The sequence below is a fragment of the Myotis daubentonii genome, chromosome 2 (genome assembly GCF_963259705.1).
Source record: "Myotis daubentonii chromosome 2, mMyoDau2.1, whole genome shotgun sequence".
In the NCBI taxonomy this organism is placed as follows: Eukaryota; Metazoa; Chordata; class Mammalia; order Chiroptera; family Vespertilionidae; genus Myotis; species Myotis daubentonii.
Genome location: NC_081841.1, coordinates 20,384,924 through 20,409,011, shown reverse-complemented (window position 1 = coordinate 20,409,011; position 24,088 = coordinate 20,384,924). Strand labels below are relative to the sequence as shown.

The 24,088-nt window shown below is 40.2% G+C and overlaps 1 protein-coding gene and 1 pseudogene across 2 annotated transcripts in view; both read right to left on the bottom strand.

The window, feature by feature from the left end:
- Positions 1-24,088, bottom strand: part of FGD6 (FYVE, RhoGEF and PH domain containing 6) — a 131,480-nt gene that overhangs the window by 65,105 nt on the left and 42,287 nt on the right. For both annotated transcript variants that reach the window (XM_059681955.1, XM_059681954.1), the window contains exons 4-6: positions 20,125-20,275; positions 1,963-2,030; positions 1,850-1,880 (exon numbers count right to left, since the gene is read on the bottom strand). In XM_059681955.1, coding sequence (XP_059537938.1) covers positions 1,850-1,880; positions 1,963-2,030; positions 20,125-20,275 — 250 coding nt within the window. The remainder of the gene's footprint in view (positions 1-1,849; positions 1,881-1,962; positions 2,031-20,124; positions 20,276-24,088) is intronic.
- On the bottom strand, positions 16,215-20,033 carry LOC132226011 (ferritin, heavy subunit-like; annotated as a pseudogene).

The window sequence follows — 24,088 nt, the reverse complement described above, 5'->3', positions numbered from 1 at the left end:
GCAGGTGAGCAGTTAGGAGCCAGCGGTCCCAGATTGAGAGAGGGATGTCTGACTGCCGGTTTAGGCCCGATCCCTGGAATCGGACCTAAACCGGCAGTCAGACATCCCCCAAGGGGTTCCGGATTGGAGAGGGTGCAGGCTGGGCTGAGGGGACCCTCCCCCCTCGCACAAATTTTGTGCACCAGGCCTCTAGTAAGGATTATAAAACTTTTATATCAATTTGATATGGCCATGACATTTTTATTGTATTTTACAAAAGTTTTGGTCCACCATGGATGGGAAATTTTTAAATCCTGTCCCTCACAATAGTGTGAGAAGCAATACACTAGACTCTTAGCCCAATGAGGACAGGGACTCTGTGTTGTTCACAGCGAAATCTTCAACACCTATTCCATGCAAGATTAGCTAAAATAGTGCACTGAAGTTCAAGCTCAAGTCTTTTTGACTCCATAACATTTTTTGCCTCTATTAACAATAGAGCTTATCAACTGACTTGTAGATACTTAAAATTTCCTTGGAGAGATCCTATTTAAACATGTCTATCAGGTGTCTGGGTGGTCAAATCTATAATAATAAAAGCGTAATATGCTTATTAGAACGGATGTCCTTCCATACGACATTCCAATGTAGCCAGGGCTGCAAAGGAAACCTAGGTCCCAGGTGCCTGCCAGTGGTCAGAGGGAAGCCCGGGTCTTGGAGGGAAGTCTGGTCTTGGGTGCCAGAGGGAAGCCGGTGCCGGCAGCCGGGGGAAGGAAGGCCTATTCTTGCACGAATTTCGTGCATCAGGCCTCTAGTATTGTTATAATTCTTTAATGAATTACAAAAGAAAACTTACCAATATAGTCAAGAGTTCTGTGAGAAACTATTCACAGGGAAATATCTCACACAAAAAATTAGTATTGTTAAGAATTATTTTAGAAAATGTTTCTAAAGCTAGATATTTTTCACACCGAAATTAGCCCTCCATGTTTCTGTTGTACCAAATATAGAGTACAAGGAAATCATTTGGTGAATGTGAATCACCAAGTAAAACTCACTTTTCATGTGTGCCTAATAAAAGGAGGACATTTTTGCAGAGACATAAATGTGTGTATAGTTTGTGAGCCTACCACTTCTCAGCAATTAAGTTTACAATGATGTTAATAATTACACCATCTAAGAAAAGTTTCACTTCAATTTCTTTTTTTCATTGTTTCCTCTACCTTATCCCTTTCTTCTGTTAAGTTTTAATATTTTGCCAAAATACAATTGGAATAAAGTAATACTAAAAGCACTTTAGCTGCCAATGAGTAATGAAACTTGTAAAAACCTGCAGATACAAAGGAGTGCATGAGAAAAATGAACATGTAGCCAGATACATATCCTAATTGTTTCCCAACAGGTTTGTTCAAGTTGACAATTATAAAAACTGAAACTAGAACGTAAAAAGTTAGTTGTAAAAATGTCTATTTTAAGTCTCTTTTTATGAGCTTATTCAGAGAGAAGAACAGAACTGAACACTGATCATGACATTCTGTATACACTGCTAATACAAAATTCTACTAATGGCAGACTTCTGCAAATGTCCAAGAAGAAATATTATCACTTTGAAAACTATTATGAAGACAGAAAGTATAAAGACTTTGGAGACAAAGTTATAAAGGCTCTCTATTTTTCAGAAATCATTTGGGTATATCACACATTTCAGAAAACTTCTGTATTTAAAAATAAAACCATATATTAGAAAGCACATACATCTATATACAGATTAGTTTAAGTATATTTAAGTTATGTTGAAAATTTTGGTGGCTAGGAAAAGATGTAAAAGACGATAGTCTTAGACTTTAAGAAAATATTAGCAGATACTTACGATATGCAAAAGTTTTAACACATCCACAAACCTGTAAAAAACAGCAACGAAAGAAATGTTTTAAATGAGTCAATGGGGAAAACAGTCTTCTGAATCATAAACTAGATACTTACACTTTCTCTGAGCTCATGATCTCCTTGGCAATATAATGGACTTTACTTTTTATTCCAGTATCTTCACCCTGTGGATAAGAGTGCATTAAGAAAGCATGAATTAACAAAAGGATAATGAAGATCGGTTTTGAACTAGTCAGATATAAATTCAGTTCCATTACTTACAAGTTTCTGAATAGAACACATTTCATGCTATATAACATCTCAAATGACAAATGCAGAGAATTAGGTACAGTTATTAAACTTAATACAGGAGAAGCTGAGAGAATCGGTAATCCTCTACCATCACCAGCCTTAGATTGATGGGCTTCCCCAAGACACCCCAGAGCCTTGGTGCAGCACAGCCATCGGTGGTTCAAAACAGAAATGACCCCAACAGATACCACATGCACATTCTTCTTGGGGTGCACACAAGTAATGCGAGATTAGTGAGTATCCGACAGGAATGTATAAGAGCACTTTACTCAAAGAAAAGTCACAAAGTCAAACACCTTAAGTGCAGTCTGAAAAGGGCTCTTTTTCACAGTCTACACCAAATACTGGCCAACATTTCGGCCACGGCTCTCATCAATTTACTTAAAAATCCCTTTTAGAAATATGCTCTTTTATATCTGTTTTATTCTAAAGAGCTGAAATGATGCACCTGAAACCTGTATAATTTTGTTAGCCAGTGTCACCCCAATAAATTCAATAAAAAGGAAACAAAAGAGCAGAAATGAAATTCTTAAAATATGTACTGCTTTGTGTGTAAATTAAATACTCTAGCAGGAAGAAAAAAATGTTCACTCTGAGCAGGGAGAGGTGATTATGATTAGGAAGGAGGTCTAAATAGGTAGGAATTCAGAGACATGTTTTTATGTAAAAATGAAGAAAGCCGGTTTTGACTCTTAGTCATTAGAGCAAAGGAGGAGTTTCTCTCTCCATTTCTATTCTGGTGAAAGGTCTGTACACAGCAGTCCCACAGTGAAGGGCCAACGAGAGTAAATAAGGAATAAGCAATTGTAACATTTTTTATATTACACCTAAGGTGAAAAGTGCGACTATGGTTATTAAAAGGAAAACATACTGATGCTTCTGTTGAAGAAACATCAGACCTGGTTTTATTAGGAGAGACCTCCTGAATACATGCCGACCTTGGCAATACCAGAACCCAGTTATTCTATGCTGTCCAAAGTGACAGTGAGCAAGGAACTGTCGCAATAAGGATAGAAAGTGACCATGACAATCCTGTAGTCAGTCACTAACAAGATGATACAGAAAAAAAATTAGTGATCTCTCATTATTAAAAATTAATAATAACGGTAGTGAAGTGGTCTCCTCTTTTCTAAATTGAAATTATGGACCATCCTAGTACATCTGTTTACCTGAGCATCACTGTGATGGGTCAAAGGACTATCGCAGTTCCTTATTTGGAAAAAAAAAAAGCTGTTTTTATCTGCTTCTAGAATTTCAGTGTCAGAACCAATATATAAAAATAGATGCAGTTTAACAATGAATGAAGCTCTTCAGAAAATTACATTTTAGTGATTTTTTATAGTGTGTCTGCTGATGTTCTGTACATACTTATTAAAACCCTTTTATTAACTTCCTCAAAGCAGTGGTGACATTTAAATGAATAAACACAAAGAGGATCCTTCAAGATTTTATAGCATGCTTAAATTTAGGTTCTTTTGTTACAATAATTTATATTACCATAAGTCAGTATTTTTATTTATTTTTATCCTCATCTGAGGATATGTTTATTGATTTTTTTAATAGAGAGAGAGAGAGAGAGAGGAAGGAAGGAAGGAAGGAAGGAAGGAAGGAAGGAAGGAAGGAAGGAAGGAAGGAAGGAAGGAAGGAAGAAAGAAAGAGAAAGAGAGAGAAACAGTGACTGGTTGCCTCCCATACACACCCCAACCGGGGATAGAACCCTCAACTTTTGGTGCATGCAATGACACTCCAACACTGAACTGAGTCACCCGGCCAGGGCAAACCTTCATTTTTAGATTCAGTTTTCACTACACTGAAAACCAATGGATCATAAATGGTAAGTGAAGTCATAGAAGTGAATGAGATCAAACATAAAGGAATATGTAAAGTGAGAACTGGACCATGATCAGAATCCTAAAGAAGACCCACTTAAAACAGTGATTTGACAAGATTCAAAGTTTATTATTAGCAGAGTTGGGAAGAGAACCCATATTTTCCAATATGCAATCTAGAAATTGTTCTATTACTCCCTGAATCTCTCTTCAGTATCTTCTGGTAATCATATCCTTAAAAATATTCACTGCTATCCCTGACCAGTGTGACTCACTGGTTGGAGCATCAGCTCTAGCACCAAAGGGTTTCAAGTTTGATTCCTGGTCCAGGGAACGTACCTGAGTTGTAGGTTCGATCCTGGCCCTGAGTCTGGCACGTTCAGGAGGCTATCAATCAATAGGTGTCTCTCTCACCCCTCTCTCTCTCTTTCTCTCCCCCCTTCTCCCCCCACCCCAACGTATATCTGCCCTCCTCTCTCCTCAAGATTTAACAAATCCAAACATTCTGCAATATTTGGTTTAAATTTTGTGAAACCAATTGTTATATATAACAGGGTTTCCCTCCTCCTTCAGGAATAAACACTAACCCTGCAATGTATTATTTGTCCCTCTGTATTTCATATCTTACTACTGAAGAATTCACATGCAATATCAAGAAATCCTAACTCTTTCATCAGAAATACTGTTATGCAAAAAGTATTCAAAGTAGTCTATAGAACAACTACTTATAAAAATAATCTCTAAAGAGTAAATAATTATTAATAAAGAGTACATAATAGTCTAGTCTAATTAACCTAGAACAGCACTTTTCAACCTTTTTTCATCTCATGGCACACATAAATTAGTTTTTAAAATTCTGCAGCACACCAAAAAATATATTTTTTTGCCAATCTGGAAAACAGAAGGAATACTTAAAAAAAAAAAAAAAAGTGTAATTTTGATTCATTCACACCAGATAGCTATTGCTGTTTTTTTTTTTTGTGTGTGTGTTTTTTTTTAATTTAACAATTTAAGGAAAAAGAGGTCAGTGCCCCAGACTAAATAGGCAGGTATTGCATGTTTTAAAAATTATTGCCCTAGCCAGTATAGCTCTGTGGTGTTGTCCTGTACACGAAAAAGGTGGTGGGTTTTATTCCATTCAGGGCACATACCAGGTTGCCGTTTCAACCCCTGGTTGGGGCACCTATCAAAGGCAACCAATTAATGTTCCTTCCTCTCTTTCTCTCTTTCCCTCTCTCTCTCTTTTCCCATCCTGTCTCGTAAAAAAACACACAATTCTTGAGGCACACTGGTTGAAAATTGCTGGCCTAGAATATTTTGCTTTACCTAGTTACTTAGCTCCCAAACTCTCTTTAAAGGGACAATTAGATTACTCTGACCTCTATCCCTATTATTATTCCTCTTTCTAGGGCAGATTGTTGAATAATTGCGACTAACAGGTTGAGTAAGTATTGCTCAACTGAGCAAGATAGGTATAAAATATTCAACTCCATTCACTCACCTTTTTATTTATTTACTTTTAAAAATGTTTTTATCAATTTTATTTTATTAAGTATATTTTTACTGACTTCAGAGAGAAAGGGATAGGGAGAGAGAGATAGAAACATCAATGATGAGAGAGAATCATTCATTAATTGGCTGCCTCCTGCACAACCCCTACTGGGGATCAAGCCCACAACCTGGGCATGTGCCCTTGACCAGAATTGAACCTGGAACCCTTCAGTGGATAGGCTGACACTCTATCTACTGAGCCAAACCAGGTAGGGCTGTTTTTATTAATTTTAAAGAGAAAGGAAAGGAGAGGGAGAGAGAGAGAGAAACATTGATTGGCTGCCTCCCGTAAGTACCCTAAGTCGGGATCAAACCTGCAACCTGAGTATGTGCCCTGACCGGGGATCGAACTGGTGACCTTTCATGCAGGGGACAACACCCAACCTACTAGCCACACCGGCCAGGGCATTCACTCACAGTTTTTTTATACAGAGCTAACATTCCTCAGGAAAAAGCTGTAAACACATCCTGATCTTGCAGACTACATTATCAAGCATGCACTAATAACCTGACTACCTACACGTACATACGTACACTCACGTATGGATAATTATTTTTAAAAATACTGTAGCAAATCAATGCTTTTCTAACTATTATAATTGGTTTCTCTGTTATCTGTAGCTAGAAAGTTTAATATTTATAAAATACAATATATCCTTTTAAAATTAAAGAGTCAAAAGAAATGCATTAAAAATGAAAAAGAGAAACCTAGCCGAAACCGGTTTGGCTCAGTGGATAGAGCGTCGGCCTGCGGACTGAAGGGTCCCAGGTTCGATTCCGGTTAAGGGCATGTACCTGGGTTGCGGGCACATCCCCAGTAGGAGATGTGCAGGAGGTGGCTGATCGGTGTTTCTCTCTCATCGATGTTTCTAACTATCTCTCTCCCTTCCTCTCTGTAAAAAATCAATAAAATATATTTAAAAAAGAAAAAGAGAAACCTAAACCATTAAAACAACTGAATTCTTGACTCTGCATTCTCCATTCTGAAAGGCTATAAGCCCTTACAGGTCAAGAGGTGGTTTTAGCAGTATCTATGCAGAAACTAGGTACACTATAGATGCTGGAGCATACCTAAAAAATTTCAAGTAGGTATCCTTTATTTTTGGCATCTACCTTATATTTCCTTTCCTTTTTTATTACCCTCCTTTTGGTACATCTGTAACTCTAAACTTTTTTTTTCCCCCTCTTCGAAACCCTGCTCTGCCAGGGCCTGGGTTAGAGAAAATTGTGAAGAGTAACTCCATAGTAATAAATATGTTATCCCCAGACAGATATCATGCTTCTGTTATAGCAGGGGACGCAATACTTTAACTTAGAAAAACAACTATGGGAGGCCTGACATTCATTATCAGCAAAATCAGTGTTAAATTTTCAACTTTAAAATTCTAAGATTTAATCATTAAGTATCTCAGATCTTCAGGTGTGGTATGGCAAGTCCGTGAGACAGGGGTTGACAGCGATCCAGAAGCAGCACTGGGGCTGTTGGCTATGGAGTATGTTTTTCTTTTCTAGAAACGAGACTGTAAACATTGGGGGTGGGGGGGCATGGTGGATACTGGCATGAAGACAGACAGATATGTAGATCAATGGGAAGAAACTGAGAGAAGTATACTGTTACATTTATGGTCAATGAATTTTTGACAAAGTTGTCAAGGCAAATCAATGGAAGAAAGGATAGTTTTTCAACAAATGGTTGAGAATTACGGAACAAGTGGATATCCACAAGCAAAAAGATGAATTAGTCCTCTACTTGGCACCATTTATAAAAACTTAACTAAAATCTAGGATGGACTTAAATGTTAAGAACTAAAACAATAACTCTTCTAGAAGTAAATACTAAAAAAAATCTTTGTGACTTTGGTTTAGGCTAACAGCTCTTAGATGTAATGCCAAAATCATGATCCATTTTAAAATTGGTAAGATTAACTTCGTAAGTTTAAAACTGTTATGTTTCAAAAAATACCATCCTATCTAATAATAGAGAAACATGGTAATTAATCATAACTTCGCTACCCTTCCCATTGGCTAATCAGCGAGATATGCAAATTAATCACCAGCCAAGATGGCAGTTAACCGCCAACAAAGATGGCGGCTAATTTGCATACTGCAGGCAGGGCGGGACAGCGCCATCCCGCCTGCCCCGCTGCCATCCGGGCCTGCCATTTGCGACCCGGGTGGCAGGCGGCCCATATGGGAACAGATCCAGGGCTGGTGGCGGAACCCCAGTGATTGGCCACTGGCCATGCCCACAAATGGCCCTCCAGCGGGGATCCCCGGACAGGTGCTAATGCACTGATCTGCCACACCCACAAATGGCCCTCCAGGGGGATCCCTGGCTGACCGCTACTAACGCACTGATCTGTCACTGGCCACACCTACAAACAGCGGGATCCCCGGCTTACAGGTGCTAATGCACAGATCTGTCACTGGCCACGCCCACAAATGGCCCTTTGGGGGGGGGGGGTCCCCGGACGACAGGTGCTAATGCACTGATTTGCCAAAACGCACACCCGGGCAGCCTTTGCCCTGCACGAACTATGCAGCCGGGAGAGGGGAGTGGGGCCACTGGGAGCAGGGCGGGAACTTCCCGGGGTTTGTATCAGGCAGCTCAGAGCAGAGTGCAAACTATCCCCGCTGGTAGCTGCTTGCTCATTCACTTACTCGCTCATTCATTCACTCATTCACTCACTCATTATTCACTCATTCAGCAAACCCTCTCAGGTCCATAGCACCGGGCCAGGCACTGAAGTTGAAGCAGGATAAGACAGAGCTTTGTCTTCAAGATGTTAGTAATTCAGTAGGGTGAAGCAGGCACATGAACGAGGCAGTTGTATGCACAGATGCAGTGTACTGGGTTCTGTGAGGGCTGTAACTAACGCCAACTTTGTTCTCTTGATAAACTGGGGCCTCGGGAGCCAGGATGCCCAAGCCTGTAGGCCTGTGCCTAGGCCTGGAGTGGCCGGGGTCCCGGAACATGACAGAGGGTGCAAGTTGGGCTGAGGGGTCTGGCCCCACTCCTCACCCTCACCCCCGAGTGCACAAATTTTTGTGCACCGGGCTACTAGTCTATAACAATAAAAGTGTAATATGCTAATTAGACTGGACATCCTTCTGGACAACCTTCCGGACGAAGCCGGGAGGAAGGGAAGCCCGGGTCTGGGGTGCCAGAGGGAAGCTGGTGCCGGCAGCCGGGGGAAGGAAGGCCTACTCTTGCACGAATTTCATGCATTGGGCCTCTAGTAAATAAAATAAAAGATAAGCCACAGGTAAGGAGGAAATATTTGCAAATCATGATTCTGTATCCAGAAACATAAAAAGCTTAATACAACTCAGTTAAAAATGAGTAAAATATATGAATAGACATTTCACTAAAGAAGATGTAACAATAACCAATAAGTATATGAAAAGATGTTCAACATAATTAGTCATCAGGGAAATACAAATTAAAGCCACATCAAGACAGCACTCACACCCACAGAATGGCGATAATAAAAAATCAGAAGTAAAGCCACTATTGATGAAGATGTGGAGAAACTAGAACCTTTTATACATTGCTGGTGGTTATGGTAGCCCTTGGTCATATATTATGATTTGGGGTTTTAGCTGTCTCCTAATATCACTAAAGGCAGAATTTATATTTCTTGTCTTCCTTGTTATCCTGAGATAATTTCTAAGAGGCAGGAGTCAGGACCATCTTTTCTACATCATTTTAAAATCTGAACTTAGTAACTATCATTTGATAGCAAGATTAGCAGGAGAAAACAGCTCCACTGTCAGTTGATTCATTGCTCTACAGCTAAGTCTGAAAACATGAGTGATCATTAGAACCAGGCAGTGCTTAAATGTCAGATTCCCAGGAAACTTGCAAATTCTCATTCTGTAGGTCTGAGATGGGGCATGAAAATGGGTGTCAGAAGAGGGAATGAAAGATAAGAAATAGCCCTAGCCTTCAAGTAGTGACTAATGGGAGCAAACCAAATATACAATAACTATTATAAGGACAACACTGAAACATACTGACATCTTTTGTTTTTGTTTTTTTAATATATTTTTATTGATTTCAGAGATGAAGGAAGAGAGAGAGAGAGAGAGAGAGAGAGAGAGAGAGAGAGAGAGAGAGAATGAGAGTCATTGACCGGCTGCCTCCTGCAGGCCCCACACTGGGGATCGAGCCCACACCTTGGGCATGTGCCCTTGACCAGAATCGAACCCGGGACCCTTCAGTCCACAAGCTGACGCTCTATTCACTGAGCCAAACCAGCTAGGGCCATGCTGACATCTTTTTCTTTTTTTTTTAATATATTTTATTGATTTTCTCCAGAGCGGAAGGGAGAGAGATAGAGAGCCAGAAACATAGATGAGAGAGAAACATCGATCAGCCGCCTCCTGCACATCTCCTACTGGGGATATGCCCACAACCCAGGCACATGCCCCTGACTGGAATCGAACCGGGACCCCTCAGTCCGCAGGCCGACGCTCTATCCACTGAGCCAAACCGGTTTCGGCCATGCTGACATCTTGAAGAAGAGAAAGAGCATAATCAGACAGCAGTGTAATTCAGGAAAAGATTCACAAAGAATGAAGTGTCTGATGACCTACAGTCACTTTTTAAATTAGCCATTAAGTACCTGCATGCTAGATATTACAGACTCATCAAAGCCAGAAACCTGGACTCCTCCACCTTCTATGACTACAACTGAGCCGTCAAGTTCTGTCAACCTGTTCTTCTGAATATATCTTTAAAACATAATTGGTCATTTCCTCTCCCACAATACTGCCTCCTTATTTATTGCCTACACAGTCACCTAAGTGGTTTCCTTGGCTCTAGATTTACTCCACTGCAATCCACTCTCTACACTGCCACCAGAGCAATAGTTCTAAAATGCAAATATAATCATATTAGTTCTCAGGTCAAACCGTATCAACAGCTCCCTATCACCTATGGGCAACAAAGACCAACTTTTCTTTTGCCATGCACATAAGACACATCACAATGTGTCTAGTTATCTTCACTAGTCTCATTGCTACCCCTCCACACTGTATTATCTAAACTCCAGCCAAATTGGAACCACCATGCAACTCCAAGTGTGCTCTGTCCCTACAAGTCCATCCCTTTATACCTTTCCTTCCCCTTTCCTCACCTCCCCCTCTCCACAAATATTTCAGGCAGTCAAATCCCAACTCATTCTTTTTTTTTTTTTTATTGATTTTTTACAGAGAGGAAGGGAGAGAGATAGAGAGTTAGAAACATCAATGAGAGAGAAACATCGATCAGCTGCCTCCTGGACATCTCCCACTGGGGATGTGCCCGCAACCCAGGTACATGCCCTTGACCGGCATCGAACCTGGGACCCTTGAATCTGCAGGCCGACGCTCTATCCACTGAGCCAAACCGGTTTCGGCCTAACTCATTCTTTATGATTGCACTCCGAAAATGTAAATTCAAGCATGTAAAAATATAGAGGGTTGGATTAGATTTGTAATTCTAAAATTCTACAAGTCTATGCATTCTATTATCTATTTTACCTTTTGAAGTAGGAAAACTACAGAGCTAAAAAGATAGTAACTATTGGAAAATGATTCAATGGAAAATAATCCTTTTCAAAGAAGACAAAGACAGATAAAACAAACCAAAATAAAAAAGCTCTATACTATCTCCAACTTGTAAGAACAATGCTGATTCTGACCCAACTCAAACAATGATGGAGAAATACATCCCACTGAAAAAAAAACAAAAAACAAAAAAAAACCGCCTCAAGAGAAGCCATATTTGGCATCTCAACTTTTCAGTTAATGAAAACCCTCACTCAAACTACATTGCATTTCAAAGCACATTGCCTATGCAATAACTCCATCTCCCAGAAGAAGTGCACTGCTGTGGAAGTTGAAACATTAGCCACAAACGAAATTATTTTGTCAAGGTCATAAAATAAGTCATACAAATTCCTGAACAGCCTTTGATCTGAAAACGAGTTTTTATGTTCCTATCTCTTGATAATAGCCCAGCTTTGCAAATTCTGAAATGTGTTCTCTCTTTTCATATTGTTCACTGCAAATAAAGTTTGGTGAAATTTGTCCATTACTTTTTAATAGAATTTTTAAAAGGCCTCTGCTAAAAAGAGTATAATCAGGTAGCGGTGGGTAATTCAGGAAAAGATTCTACTAAAGAGTTCTACTAAAGAAACAAAAATCAAAAAACAACCAGACAGACCTGCCTGAGCAGCATGTCTACATCATTAAGGTATGCCAAAAATGAGGTGACACCAGGACTAACCTCTAAAGGACAAAGTTCTCTTAGGTTTTCACCCTTCTCTTCAGGAAGATATGTATTTTATGAGCTGTTGCAAGAAAATGTGAAAAGGAAAGAGGCAGAGAAATCAATATGCGGGAAAGGTGAACAGTGGTTAATATTCCAACCATAATGAAGAATAATGAATAGATCCCCCTTTGAAACAACCACTGGCAATCACTAATGTACTTTCTGTCCCTATGGATATGCCTATTCTGGACATTTCATATAGATGGAATCATATAACATGTGATCTTTTGTGAATGACTTCTTTCACTTAGCCTGTTTTTAAGGTTCATACATGTTGTAGCATGTATCAGCACATTTTTAATTGCTGAATAATATTTCATTCATCAGTTTGATGGCTCCATTTATCAGTAGATGAACACTTGAATTCTTTCCACTTTTGAGCTCTCATGAATAATGCTCCTATGAACATTCCTGCACAAGCTTTTGTGTGGGCATATGTTTTCATTTGTCATGAGAATACATTCAGGAGCAGAATTGCTGGGTTACATGGTAACTGTATATGTAACCTTTTGAGGAACTGCTAGACTGTTTTCCAAAGTGGCTGTACTATTTGACATTGTTACCAACTAGGTACAAGGGTTCCAATTTGTCCACACCCTCACCAACATTTGTTATTGTCTTTTTAATTTTATAATCATCCTAACAGATGTGAAGTGGTAGCTCACTGAAGTTTTGCCTAGCATTGGCTAAAATCCTAGATGGCTAAGGAAGTTGAGCATCTTATTATGGCCATCTGTATATCTTCTTTGGAGAAATGTCTATTCAGATCCTTAGCCCATTAAATTGGGTCTTTTTTTTATTTTTATTATTATTGTGGAGTTCTAAGAGTTCTTTATATATTCTGTATACAATTACTTTACCAGAGATATTTACTAATGATATGATATGTAGGGTATGGTAAAAGTAGGTTTACAAGTTGTTCGCATGGAAAATAATATAAAAATTAATTTAAAAATAATACAAGAATAAACTCTGTGTTTTGCATATTCACAATTATAAACTTACTTTTGCCCCACCCTGTACTTTCTCATATTCTGTGGGTTGACTTTCCATTTTCTTGATGGTACTGTGTACAGCATCAAAGATATTTTTGGTTTGTTTTTTTAATCCTCACACAAAAATACTTTCTCCACTGATTTTTAGAAAGAGCGGAGGTGGGGTGAGGGAGATAAAGAGAGAGAAACATCTGTGTGAGAGAGACACATCAGTTGCTGTCTCCCGCATGAGCCCCAACCAGCGCTCAGGATCAAGCTTGCAACTGAGGTACCTGTCCTTGACCAGAATCGAACCCACTGTCCTTCAGTCCTTAGGCCGACACTCTAACAATTGAGCAACTGACTAGAACCCACCAAAGCTTTTAATTTTTATAAAGTCCAATTTATCTATGCTTTCCTCTTATCACTTATACTTTTGTTATAGCTAAGAAGCCTTGGCCTAACATAAGGGCATGAAGAGTTATTACTATATTTTCTTCTATTGTTTCTTCTAAGAGTTTTATACTTTCAGCTCCAACATTGAGGTCTATTATGATCCATTTTGAGTTAATTTTTGTGTATGGTGAGAGGAAAGGGTCTAATTTCATTCTTCTGCATGTGGTTATCCGTAATTCCAGTACTGTTTATTACACCTTGATTTGTTTAATTATACATTTTGACCTTTTATATTACATAAATTTTTCTGTTACCTGAAAATCATTGTGAAATTATATTGACGTAAATAAACTAACTGACCTTTAAAAATTATTTGACCAAGCTCATACAGCTGGTAAGTGGCAGAGCTAGGACTGCCAAATTTCATGTTTTTCTATCAGAACACAGTACTGCCTTTCATGTAAACATGTTTCAGATTTACTGATCCAAGATAAGAAAAGGCAACTTTGAAATAATATATATTTATTGAGTATATTTGATATACATTTATTGGGCATATTTATCCAATATACATTTAATTGGTTACATAAAGCTTGATTTCAGATACCTTTTTGCTTATTTTCATATAAGCCTATAATAATAGCTAAAATCTACTGAGCATTCACTTTGTTTCAGACACTGTTTTAAAATGTGTATAATCATGTAATCATCACAAAAATATTAGAAAATAAGGACAAGTGCCCATCCTATTCCCTCCTCTCGTTACAGATAAGGAAAAAGAAGACACAAAAGTTAAGTAAATTGCTGAAGAACACAGAGCTGGGAAGTGATAAAAACCCAGGCAATCTGGCTCCAAAGACTATGTTCTTCTAAACCACTGTGAAAGCAAATTACTTAAAAGAAAACCATTCACCAGGCTATGCTTAGGTGGATCAATAACTGCCTAGAAAGGAAGAATTAGTCTATTTTATTATGGCTATTGCTGTCTCAGATGAAGAGACAGACAGTAGGCTCATCAGAGTGGTTGACGATTCTACAGGAAGGAAATTATTAATTCGCTAGCATCAGGTGAAAAAGTATTAAATGTCCACGATTAACTGAAGAAATAATATCATGTTAAAAACAGAAAAAGATTTAACAGAAGTAATGCATGTGGCACAACTAAAGACAAAAACACAGTAATAAAGGAAGGGAAGGGATAGGCAGGCATGATTATAGAGTAAGGAACCCTGGAAATCTCCAATGACCACAAAACAAAAGTCAAACAGGCAATGTTATGACAGGATGTACTGGGAAGATGCATAACACAAAAAGGTTAGAGATTAATCCTTCCTTTTTATCAGGTATCGGTGAGATCCCTAGTAGAATGTGGAAACCAATTTTGGTCACTGTACTTTAAGTAGGGAGAGAAATTGGGAAGTGTTTGATTTGACCAAGAGAAACAAATAAACAAAATGATAAAAAAAAAAAAAATAAAAACAGTTTTGTTAGGGAAAGAAAGAATTTGCAGTGTATTAAAAAGAGTAAAGGTTGATGTAATTACACTCCTTAGAGAGGAAGAATCTTTGAAAACTCTGCCCCAAACTCTGCAGGCTTTGACTCCTGCCATTTAAATCTCAGTCAAATGTCATGTTATTAAAGGCTTTTACCCTAAGTAGCCTCCTCAGTTTCTAGCACATCACTCTGTTTATACCCTTCAGAGCATGAAATAGTCTGAAGTTCTTACTGTTCCTGCATTTTTGGTCCTTCTTGCCCCATTAGTATGTAAGTTCTTCACGAGCAGGGACCATGGGCTCTGCTTTATGTCTAGAACATACTAACAGTATCTAGGACTTTGTATATATTTAAATATTTGTTGAACCTACATCTGCGAAGAATCTACAAGAAAAATTATCTTTTAAATTAGAGCAAGACAGATACCAATAAAACAGAGGAGGAATTACCTGATAGTCAAAGTAAATCCCACATGCTGAGCAATGCAGTAGGGATTAAGAACAGTTATTCATCTGTCTTAGGAGTCTTACAAATTCACCTGCCTCAGGTTAAGTAATTTCTAGTGGTTACTCCCAACTCCATGATTCAATACTTTACAGCACAAAAATAAATAATCATTGAGTTCTAACTATGTACTGGACAGTGTTCTAAGACTTTACACACATCAAATCATTTAGTCCTCACAATTCTATAAGAATAATTCTCATCTTCATAAAATAGGATGCTTCAGCCTATAATAGGTTAATTTGCCCATGTGCACTTGAAAAGAATGTATGTTCTGCTGCTCTGGGGTAAAATGCTCAAAAATATCAATGGAATCCATCTAGTCTAATGTGTCATATTTAAGGCCAGTTTCCTTATTAATTTTCAGTCTGGAAGATCTATCTATTGATGTCAATGATGTATTAAAGTCCCCTACCATGACTACATTACTATCAATCTTTCCCTCTATGTCCATCAATATTTCCTTTATATAGAGATGTTTCTATATTGGCTGCATAACGGTTTTCAAGAATTATATACTCTTATTGGATTGATCCCTTTATCATTATGTAATGGCCCCCTTTGTCTCTCTTATAATTTTTGTTTTAAAGTCTATTTTATGTGATATAAATATTGCTACCACAGCCTTTTTTTCGTTCCCATTTGCACGAAATATCTTTTTCCATCCCTTTACTTTCAGTCTATGTGTATCTTGCGATCTGTAGTGGGTCTCTTGTAGGCAGCATATGTATGGATCTTATTTTCTTATCTATTCAGCCACCATATGGGTTTTTTTAAGTTTTATTTATTTTTTATTGTTATGGGCGTTTTTACTGAAATGGTGACTTTCCTATGATTTCTGACCACCCTATGTCTTTTGATTGGAGCATTTAATTCATTTACATTTAAAATGATTATTGATAGGTATGTAGTTATTGTTATTTATTATTTATACTTATGTTCCTTCTCCCCTCCCCCCCCCTTTTATTTTAAAGAAGTCCTTTGAACAGTTCTTGTAATATCAATTTGGTTGTGATGAACTCCTCTAGATGTTACTTGTCTGAGAAACTCTTTATCTCTACTTCAATTTTTTTTATAATGCAAAAACAGATTTATTTGTACACACACCAATGAAGGGTAGCCGTTTTCTGTCAAACGGAGAAGGTTAAGATTCTTAAGGAGCTGATTTTGGCACCGACTACAATGGGAAGACTTGCTTTGTTGCCTTAAGATGTTAGGTCTGTTTACCTAACACTTCAGCAGGCTTTTTAAATGGGTCTTCCTCCTCCTGGGCCTGCTTTTCTAATTCCTTATGATATACACACTGGCGTTCCAGCTATTTGTGTTGTTCCTCTGTTTATCCGGGTATGTTTCCATGAAACTTAAGACAATAGATTCATTGTTGGCAGAAACTATGGTCTTCAGGTCTAGCAGGAGCTTGGTTAACTGGTTCTCCAACTCCAGAGCAGACTCTAGAGCTTGAATGCCGGTTTCCCAGTTATCTATCTCAGGACTCTTAATCACCGGAAGGCAGATTTTACTCTCACATCCTCTTAGATATCTTAGGAATCGCTTTCCATGTTCCGTCTTCACCTCAGCTTGGTTTTCAAGGAATGCGGCAAAATGAGATTCTCCTGGGCCTTCAATGTAGTAACAGCCCACAGATAAATAAGCATCACTGATGTGCAGCTCATAGATGTCACATGATCAATAGCAACCTTCCACTCTTCAGAGAGGGGGTGCTTGGCTACCATCTAGCTTTAGAGAAAACCAGGTATAAACAGTGCTCTACTTCAATTTTAACATCACTTTTTTTTTTCTTTCTTTTTTTTCATTTTGAATGATCCTTGTGAGTGATCTATAGACCAGAACCCTGGGGAGATTTAGGGCAGAAGATCTCTCCTTCAATTTTAATTCATACTCTTGCTGGGTACAGTAGTCTTGGTTCTAGGTCTTTTATCACTATCACTTTAAATATTTTGTGTCAAACCCTCTGGCCTAAAAAGTTTCTGTTAGAAATCAGCTGACAATCTTATGGGAGCTCCCTTGTAGTTAACTGTCTTTCTCTTGTTCCTTTTAAGTTAAGTGTCTTTCTCTCTGTCTTTAACCTTTGCCACTTTAATTCTGATGTGCCTTTGTGTGTGCCTCTTTGGGGTCATCTTGATTGGGACTCTCTGTGTTTCCAGGACAAGTATGCTTACTTCCTTCCCCAGGTTAGGGAAATTTTCAGTCCTTAGTTTTTCAAATAGGTAGGTTCTCAATCATTTGCTCTCTCTCTCTTCTCCTCTGATACCTCTTTGATGCAAATATTTGCGTGCAGATGTTATCCCAGAGGTCCCTTAAACTATCCACATTTTTTAAAGTTATTTTTTCTTTTTCTGGTCTGAATGGGTGTCTTTCTGCTACTTTATCTTCCAAATCGCTGATTCAATCTTCTGCTTCTCAAATCTATTGTGTACTCCCTCTAATGTATTCTTCTTCATTTCAGCTATTGTATTCTTCATTTCTGGGATGGATTGTTCAAAAATACCCATTTTATGGTTTCTATGTCTTTTTTATGCTTACTATCCCTTTGTTGACATTCTCACTAAGTTCCCTGAACATCCTTATAACCAGTGTTTTTAACTTTGTATCTGGTAGACTGCTTGCCTCCATTTCATTTAGTTCTTTCTTGGGAGATTTCTGTTCTTTCATTTGGGAAAAGCTTCTTTGCTTCACCATTTTGGCTGCCTCTCTTTGTTTGTTTCTATGTATTAGATAGATCTTTTACACCTCCCAGTCTTGGCAGGGTGGTCTTATGTAGTAGGTGTCCTGTGGGGTCCAGTGGAGTAGTCTCCCAGATTACCTGAGCCGTGTGCTCCAGGAGTGTCCCTTGTGTGGGTTGTGCGTACACTCGTGTTGTAGCTGAGACTTCATTGCTGTTGGGACGTCAGTGGGTGAAATTAACTCTCAGGTTGTGTCTGTAAGTACTGGACACAACCACAGCTTACAAGCTGCTCTGTGGGGGCTGACCCCATACAGTGGGATTCACCCCAGTGGGTTTGGATGCCTGGCAATATTACCCTTTGGGTGTGCCTCTTCTGAAACTAATTGAGTGGTGCCCTGTTGTGGTCTGATGCTGGTCACTGGGTATGTTGGTTCTATAGCCTCCGGGGGACTCTGGTGCAGGTCAATGTCAGACACTGACTGTGACCAGCCCAGAACTACCTATTAGGAGCTAGAAAGCAATCTGCCGTTGTAAGCTACCTGTGCCGGTTCCAGATGCATGTGTGAGAGAGGCCACGCTGTGATTCAAGTCCAGCAGCCACCTGTACTGGGCTTGGGGCAGTAAATAAAAGGCCCAAGGCAACTTGAGACATGCTGCTGGCTTCCTATTAAAGCTCAGCCACTGAAAAAGTCTCAGTCAGTACCAGAGCTGGTGAGGCAGAGCCTCAGGGAGTCACCAGGGTTAGTGAATAGTGTTTACCAGGTTGACAGATTCATATTTGGCACCAGCGCTGAGCAGCAGGCCACTCAATGAAAGCCTCAGGGTCCACTGAGGCCAGGGCCTCAGGGAGCCTCAGGATGGAGCTAGTAGAACTCACCAGGCTAATGCATAGTCCAGTTTGGCCACGTGGAAAATGGCTCAATACAGGGACAATGGTAGCCTTCCCTCCAGCCCTTGCCCTGAAGTGACATAACTCAGTTGCTCCCTATATGTCTCTGGCATGCATCCCCCACACCAGCTTGACCAGAATTCCCAGGCTGGTTGCCAAGGAAAGAGCCTGGGGCCATGCATGAGTTAGGTGGGACGGGGTCTTGGGCAGTCCTCAAGAGAGCTAGTGAAGTTCACCAGACTGTTATAATAATGTTATAGTCATAAGGAAACCCCTCTAATGTGTGGAAATGATTGTGTTAAATGTTTGCTGTGTGGAGACCCCAATACTCTGTAACTTCCAAAATGTGGTGAAAGCCCTACTATCTTGATGTGAATGCCCTAAGCCCTTAAAATGTAAACACCCTGCTCCTAGCGTAAGGCACACGGTCTGGCCTACACTGATAAGACACAAATTGTTTACTACCGGCTATATAAGCACCAGATTTTCTTCAGTCCATGTCTCCTGCCTGATGAGAGGAGGACTCCACGTTGCTCCGTGAGACAAGCCCCTGACTGACTGCTCTGCTGTGCGAGCCTGAACCAACTGCGGCAGCCTGTCTGTCTCCGTCTTCATCGTCCGTCTTTCGGTGTGCATGGCCGGGTGGCCTTTGCTGGAGCCTAGGACCCACTAGGAACAGGTAAATAAACCTTGTGTGATTGCATACTAATTCTGTCTTATGTGTTCATATGTTCTGGTTTGGCTCAACTGTCTAGGCATTGAAGTACCAGGGGATAGGCCGTTATTGCTGACCCCTGATCACCTTCGTATGTCCCACTAAATCTAAGCAGATAATTAATTGGGGCATAATTGGGACACCAGACTAAAGCAGGTTCGGATTTGTATGGGGGGAGGGGAAGGGGAGTGATCAACACAGGAAAGATGATGCCTGAATAAAGGGACAATGGCAGCCATCTCTCCAGCACTCACCCTGAAAACACACAGCTCAGTTTCTCCTTGTATGTCTCTGGTGCCCCCCGAGTCACTGTCCCAACACCAGAGTCCAATGTGCCTATGACCAGAGTTTGTGTGCGGGCCCTTTAAGAGGACGCCTGGATTTCCAGCAACTTTCTGTCTCACCAGGACAGACAGAAATCCCTGCTGATTTTCACAACCAGATGTTATGTGGGCTACTCTAGAAGAAATTAAATTTAAATTAGAAAAATGTTTTATAAATTTCAAGAAAACTAGGGACTTTGTGTCTATCACACTGATAAATATTATTTCTGAGTGTCATGAGAGATCAACAAACACAACAGTAGACACAATTAAAGACCAACCTCTACCTGTTTATCTTCCAGCAGGTCAGGCTCCCCTTTGCTAGAACCAGAGCTGACATCATCTTCATCAGAGCTGTTGATGACTTCCTCTTCATCTGAAGGAAGGTCACCAAGACCAAGGTCCACATCACTGTGCACCTCCTGGGATGCTCCACAACTGTTTCAATAGGAAGTGTCACATTAGTCACCTTCAAAAACAAGGACTACTGCCCAAACCAAACAAAATCAACCATCTTATTCATGTGATATAAACAAGGTACATCTAAGGGGTTTCGAGAGATGGAAATGGCCAGATCAATCAAACTTCCCCTTCCCTTTCCCCATCCCAGTCATCAAAAACACATATTAAAAGAAAACACATTCATTTTTACTTTTAAATAATCATCTTGGAAAACATGTATTTTCATGATCAGAGGTGAAAAAGAAACAAGTTTCCCAACTGACCCATCCTATGATTCAATATATCCTTACTCTAGAAGATCAGGTCTCTACTAGCACAAACCAAGAGGTCTTACAGCTCATGAGCTGGGTTACCACAAAGGAACATTAGAAGGGGTAATACTTCCATAGGTCTCTTTGTTTTGTTTAGCTAATAAACCTACAAGGATTGGGGGGTAATGGTGGCCATCACAATCAACAATGCATGTGCTAATGTAAACACATGCCCACTTCCCTGATTATAACCAATCGCCTTTTATGTAACCACATCATAAGACATGGGAAAGAAAGAGGATGTTATAAATTCTCCAGCTGTGCTCCAGGTCTGCAGATTCAGACACTCTGGGGGTGCAGGGCCCCTAGGCAATAAACCACTATATCAGGCCACTTAACAACGCCTCCTCACCAACCTGACATCATCATTTCCCACTTTGTATCGAGACAGCTCTCTTGAATCTAAAAGCCATTGTTGCTATCTGATAGGTGGGGGGAATTCCATTGCAAAGTTCCCCAGGAAGATAACAGAAATAATACTTTTTAGCTTTGCTTATAAAGACTCAGGAACAAACCTGTAGGAACTGCTTTCCTGTTTGTAGTCTACAAGAATATCTGCAGACTACAGAAAGAAAAGAAAAAAAAAGAGCCTCAAAAAATCACCCACAGAAAATCATCGGGGAAACATTCAGGCAGAATAAAGAGTTGCATTTCATCCTGGCATGCTCTTTTAGAAGGTCATGGGCAGGTCACTCAATAGCCAAGGCTCCCACAAGTTATGAGCATTGCTGACGAGAATCTTAAAAGCGCATGATGAATTTTTTCTGCCAGTTTTTGTAGGATACAGACTTGCCTCAGATGCCATTCCTGGAGCCCAACTGTTACACAAACCAGTTGGATGGAGGCAGAATGCCAAAAGGAACACTTCCCTCTGCCAAAGATTACTCAGTGCCTGGAGGGCCTAGGGATTCATATCAGCCTCAATTAGGTGGGAGCACACCTTATCATAGCTGCCTATGACATGAAGGAGACACATTCCCTGGGGAGTGGTAGGGGTGAAGAACGGAAGCTTTCGAGTCAGATCACTGGCAAGATGCACTGTCTCTGGGTGTGGGGAGATGAGCCCACCACAGCTGGGTAATTAGTTGAGTTAGATTAATGAGAATAAATGAGAGTTAACAGAATCTACAGACTGCAGGATCCATCCATATTAATAGAAGAAACATAAAGCTTTACTTGTTTTTATCTTAATTCATTGCCCCTTGTCTCTAAAACCCTGTCATTAAGGACATATTCAATCTATGAGCAGCTTTAGCATTAGAAATATTAAACCTCAGGTCCTGCCCCACCCCCACTGAGTCAGAATCCAGGTTGTAACAAAATCTGAGTAATTTGTTTTTTTGGATCAGCCTATCTGTGTGTACCTTTAAACTCCACAGTATAAAAATTTCAAATAATTGGTTATAGAGCTATGGCACCCTTGAGGAAATTATGTTTATTTTGTCTAAAAGGGGAGCTGAGAGGTTTTCTTGAAAAGCTATTATTAAGAAGACTAGAGGCCCAGTGCATGAAATTAGTGCACTGGAAGGGGGTGGGGAGGGAAGTCCCCTCAGCCCAGCCTGAACCCTCTCCAATCCGGGATCCCTCAGACATCCCTCTCACAATCCTGGACCGCTGGCTCCTAATCGCTCACCCGCCTGCCTGCCTGGTCACCCCTAACTGACCCCCCTGCCAGCCTGATTGCCCCTCACTGCCCCCTGCTGCCGGCCAGGTCACCCCTAACTGCCCTCCCCGGCCGGCCTGGTCACCCCCAACTGCCCCCCACCCCCGCTGGCGTGGTCGCTCCTAACTGTCCCTGCTGCTGGCCTGGTTGCCCCCAACTGCCTGCCCTGCTGGTCTGGTCGCCCCCCAACTGTCCACCCCTGACTGCCTGGTCACACCTCATGGCCCCCCCTGCCAGCCTGGTCACCCCACACAGCCTGCTGTTCAGTCATTTGGTCGTCCCTCACTAACCCCCTGCCGGCCTGGTTGCCCCATGCAGCCTGCTGTTCAGTCGTTTGGTCATTCCTCACTAACCCCCCTGCCAGCCTGGTTGCCCCACACAGCCTGCCTGTTCAGTTGTTTGGTCATCCCTCACTAACGCCCCCTGCCTGCCTGGTCCTAGGCAGCCATCTTGTGAGGGCGTGAGGATTAATTTGCATATTACCTCTTTATTATATAGGGATATGAATGTTTACAAAGGTTAACATTTAAGAACAAGAAAAAATAGCTTTAAATATTAAAATGGCATGAATCAAAACATACTGCATAAAACGTTTGGAGATTGTAATTCTGAAAATTGCTTTCTTACAGGAAACGTTTCCTGACCACTACTCCTTAACCCAAATTCATTTTCTTGACTCTGAGTCCTATCCAATCTTACTCAACTGCACTTGGTTCCTACCATTAAAATGTAAACTCCTAAGGATAAGAAAATTGGTTACAGTTGAATCCCCAGCATACTGCTTGATACAAAATAGATTCTCTGTCAATTTTTACAGAATAGACAAAAATGATATTAGAGAGCAATCAAACATTCAGGAATGTTCAGACTGTATGTATTTATGGTAGTGGTGATCACAAAGACATGTTTGGGGGAATACTGAAAGAGTGTATGGTTTAAAGGAGACGGAGCATCCTAGGTATCACAATCAATGGTATAGAAGTGGGAATATTTGTATTTAGAAAACAAAAAGGACACTTAGGCTGCAACAGGAGACTCTTATAGGTAATTAATGAGAAACATGCTTGGAGAAGATAACAAGTACCAGGCTGTCAAGGATCATGAAAAATAGCTGAAGAGTTTAGGCCTTCATTCTCTAGGCCTTTAATATGAAGATTCAAATTTCCCAGTAGATCTCCCAGCTGGATGTCACTACCTATATACTTCTTTCTTATTAGCGCCAATAGGGAAGAGAATGACATCTCTTCTGTCAATCAAACTTTGTAAGCACAGCCCTTGCTCCACTCCCCCCACCTTACCAAGGGAAAACATCCCTGTTTACTAGCATCGGTGAGAGATCCCCTTGAGGATCTCAAAGTTTAAGTCAAAGTTAAAGGAGCTTCCCACATACCTGGATGGTAAACAGTAGAGACCATTTATGATTTCTGAAGCTTAGGGAGGAAGATTAATCTTGTAACCCACTGCCAATGAACTAAGTGGGGGTGAAATGGAAGGTAGGCTCAGAGACAGACTAAGTGGAAGGAGATCTAGAAGGCAGTTTCAATAGTGCAGGCAGCCTGAAACAGGGTGGCTACATCAGGAAGCAAGAGGAAGGGTTGAATGTAAGAAATCATCAGGGTTAGGGTAAAGAGATGGGAAAAAACTCCAGTATGCCTTCAAGGTTTCATGAAGACTCACCAGCAAAATGAGAGTAACATTAATTGAAACAGAAATATGTTAACAGGGATCTTATTTTAAAGGAATGATAATGACTTCAGCAGCAAATCAGGAAAGATGGCATCTAGTATCCACATTAACATGTTCATCTCTGCATGA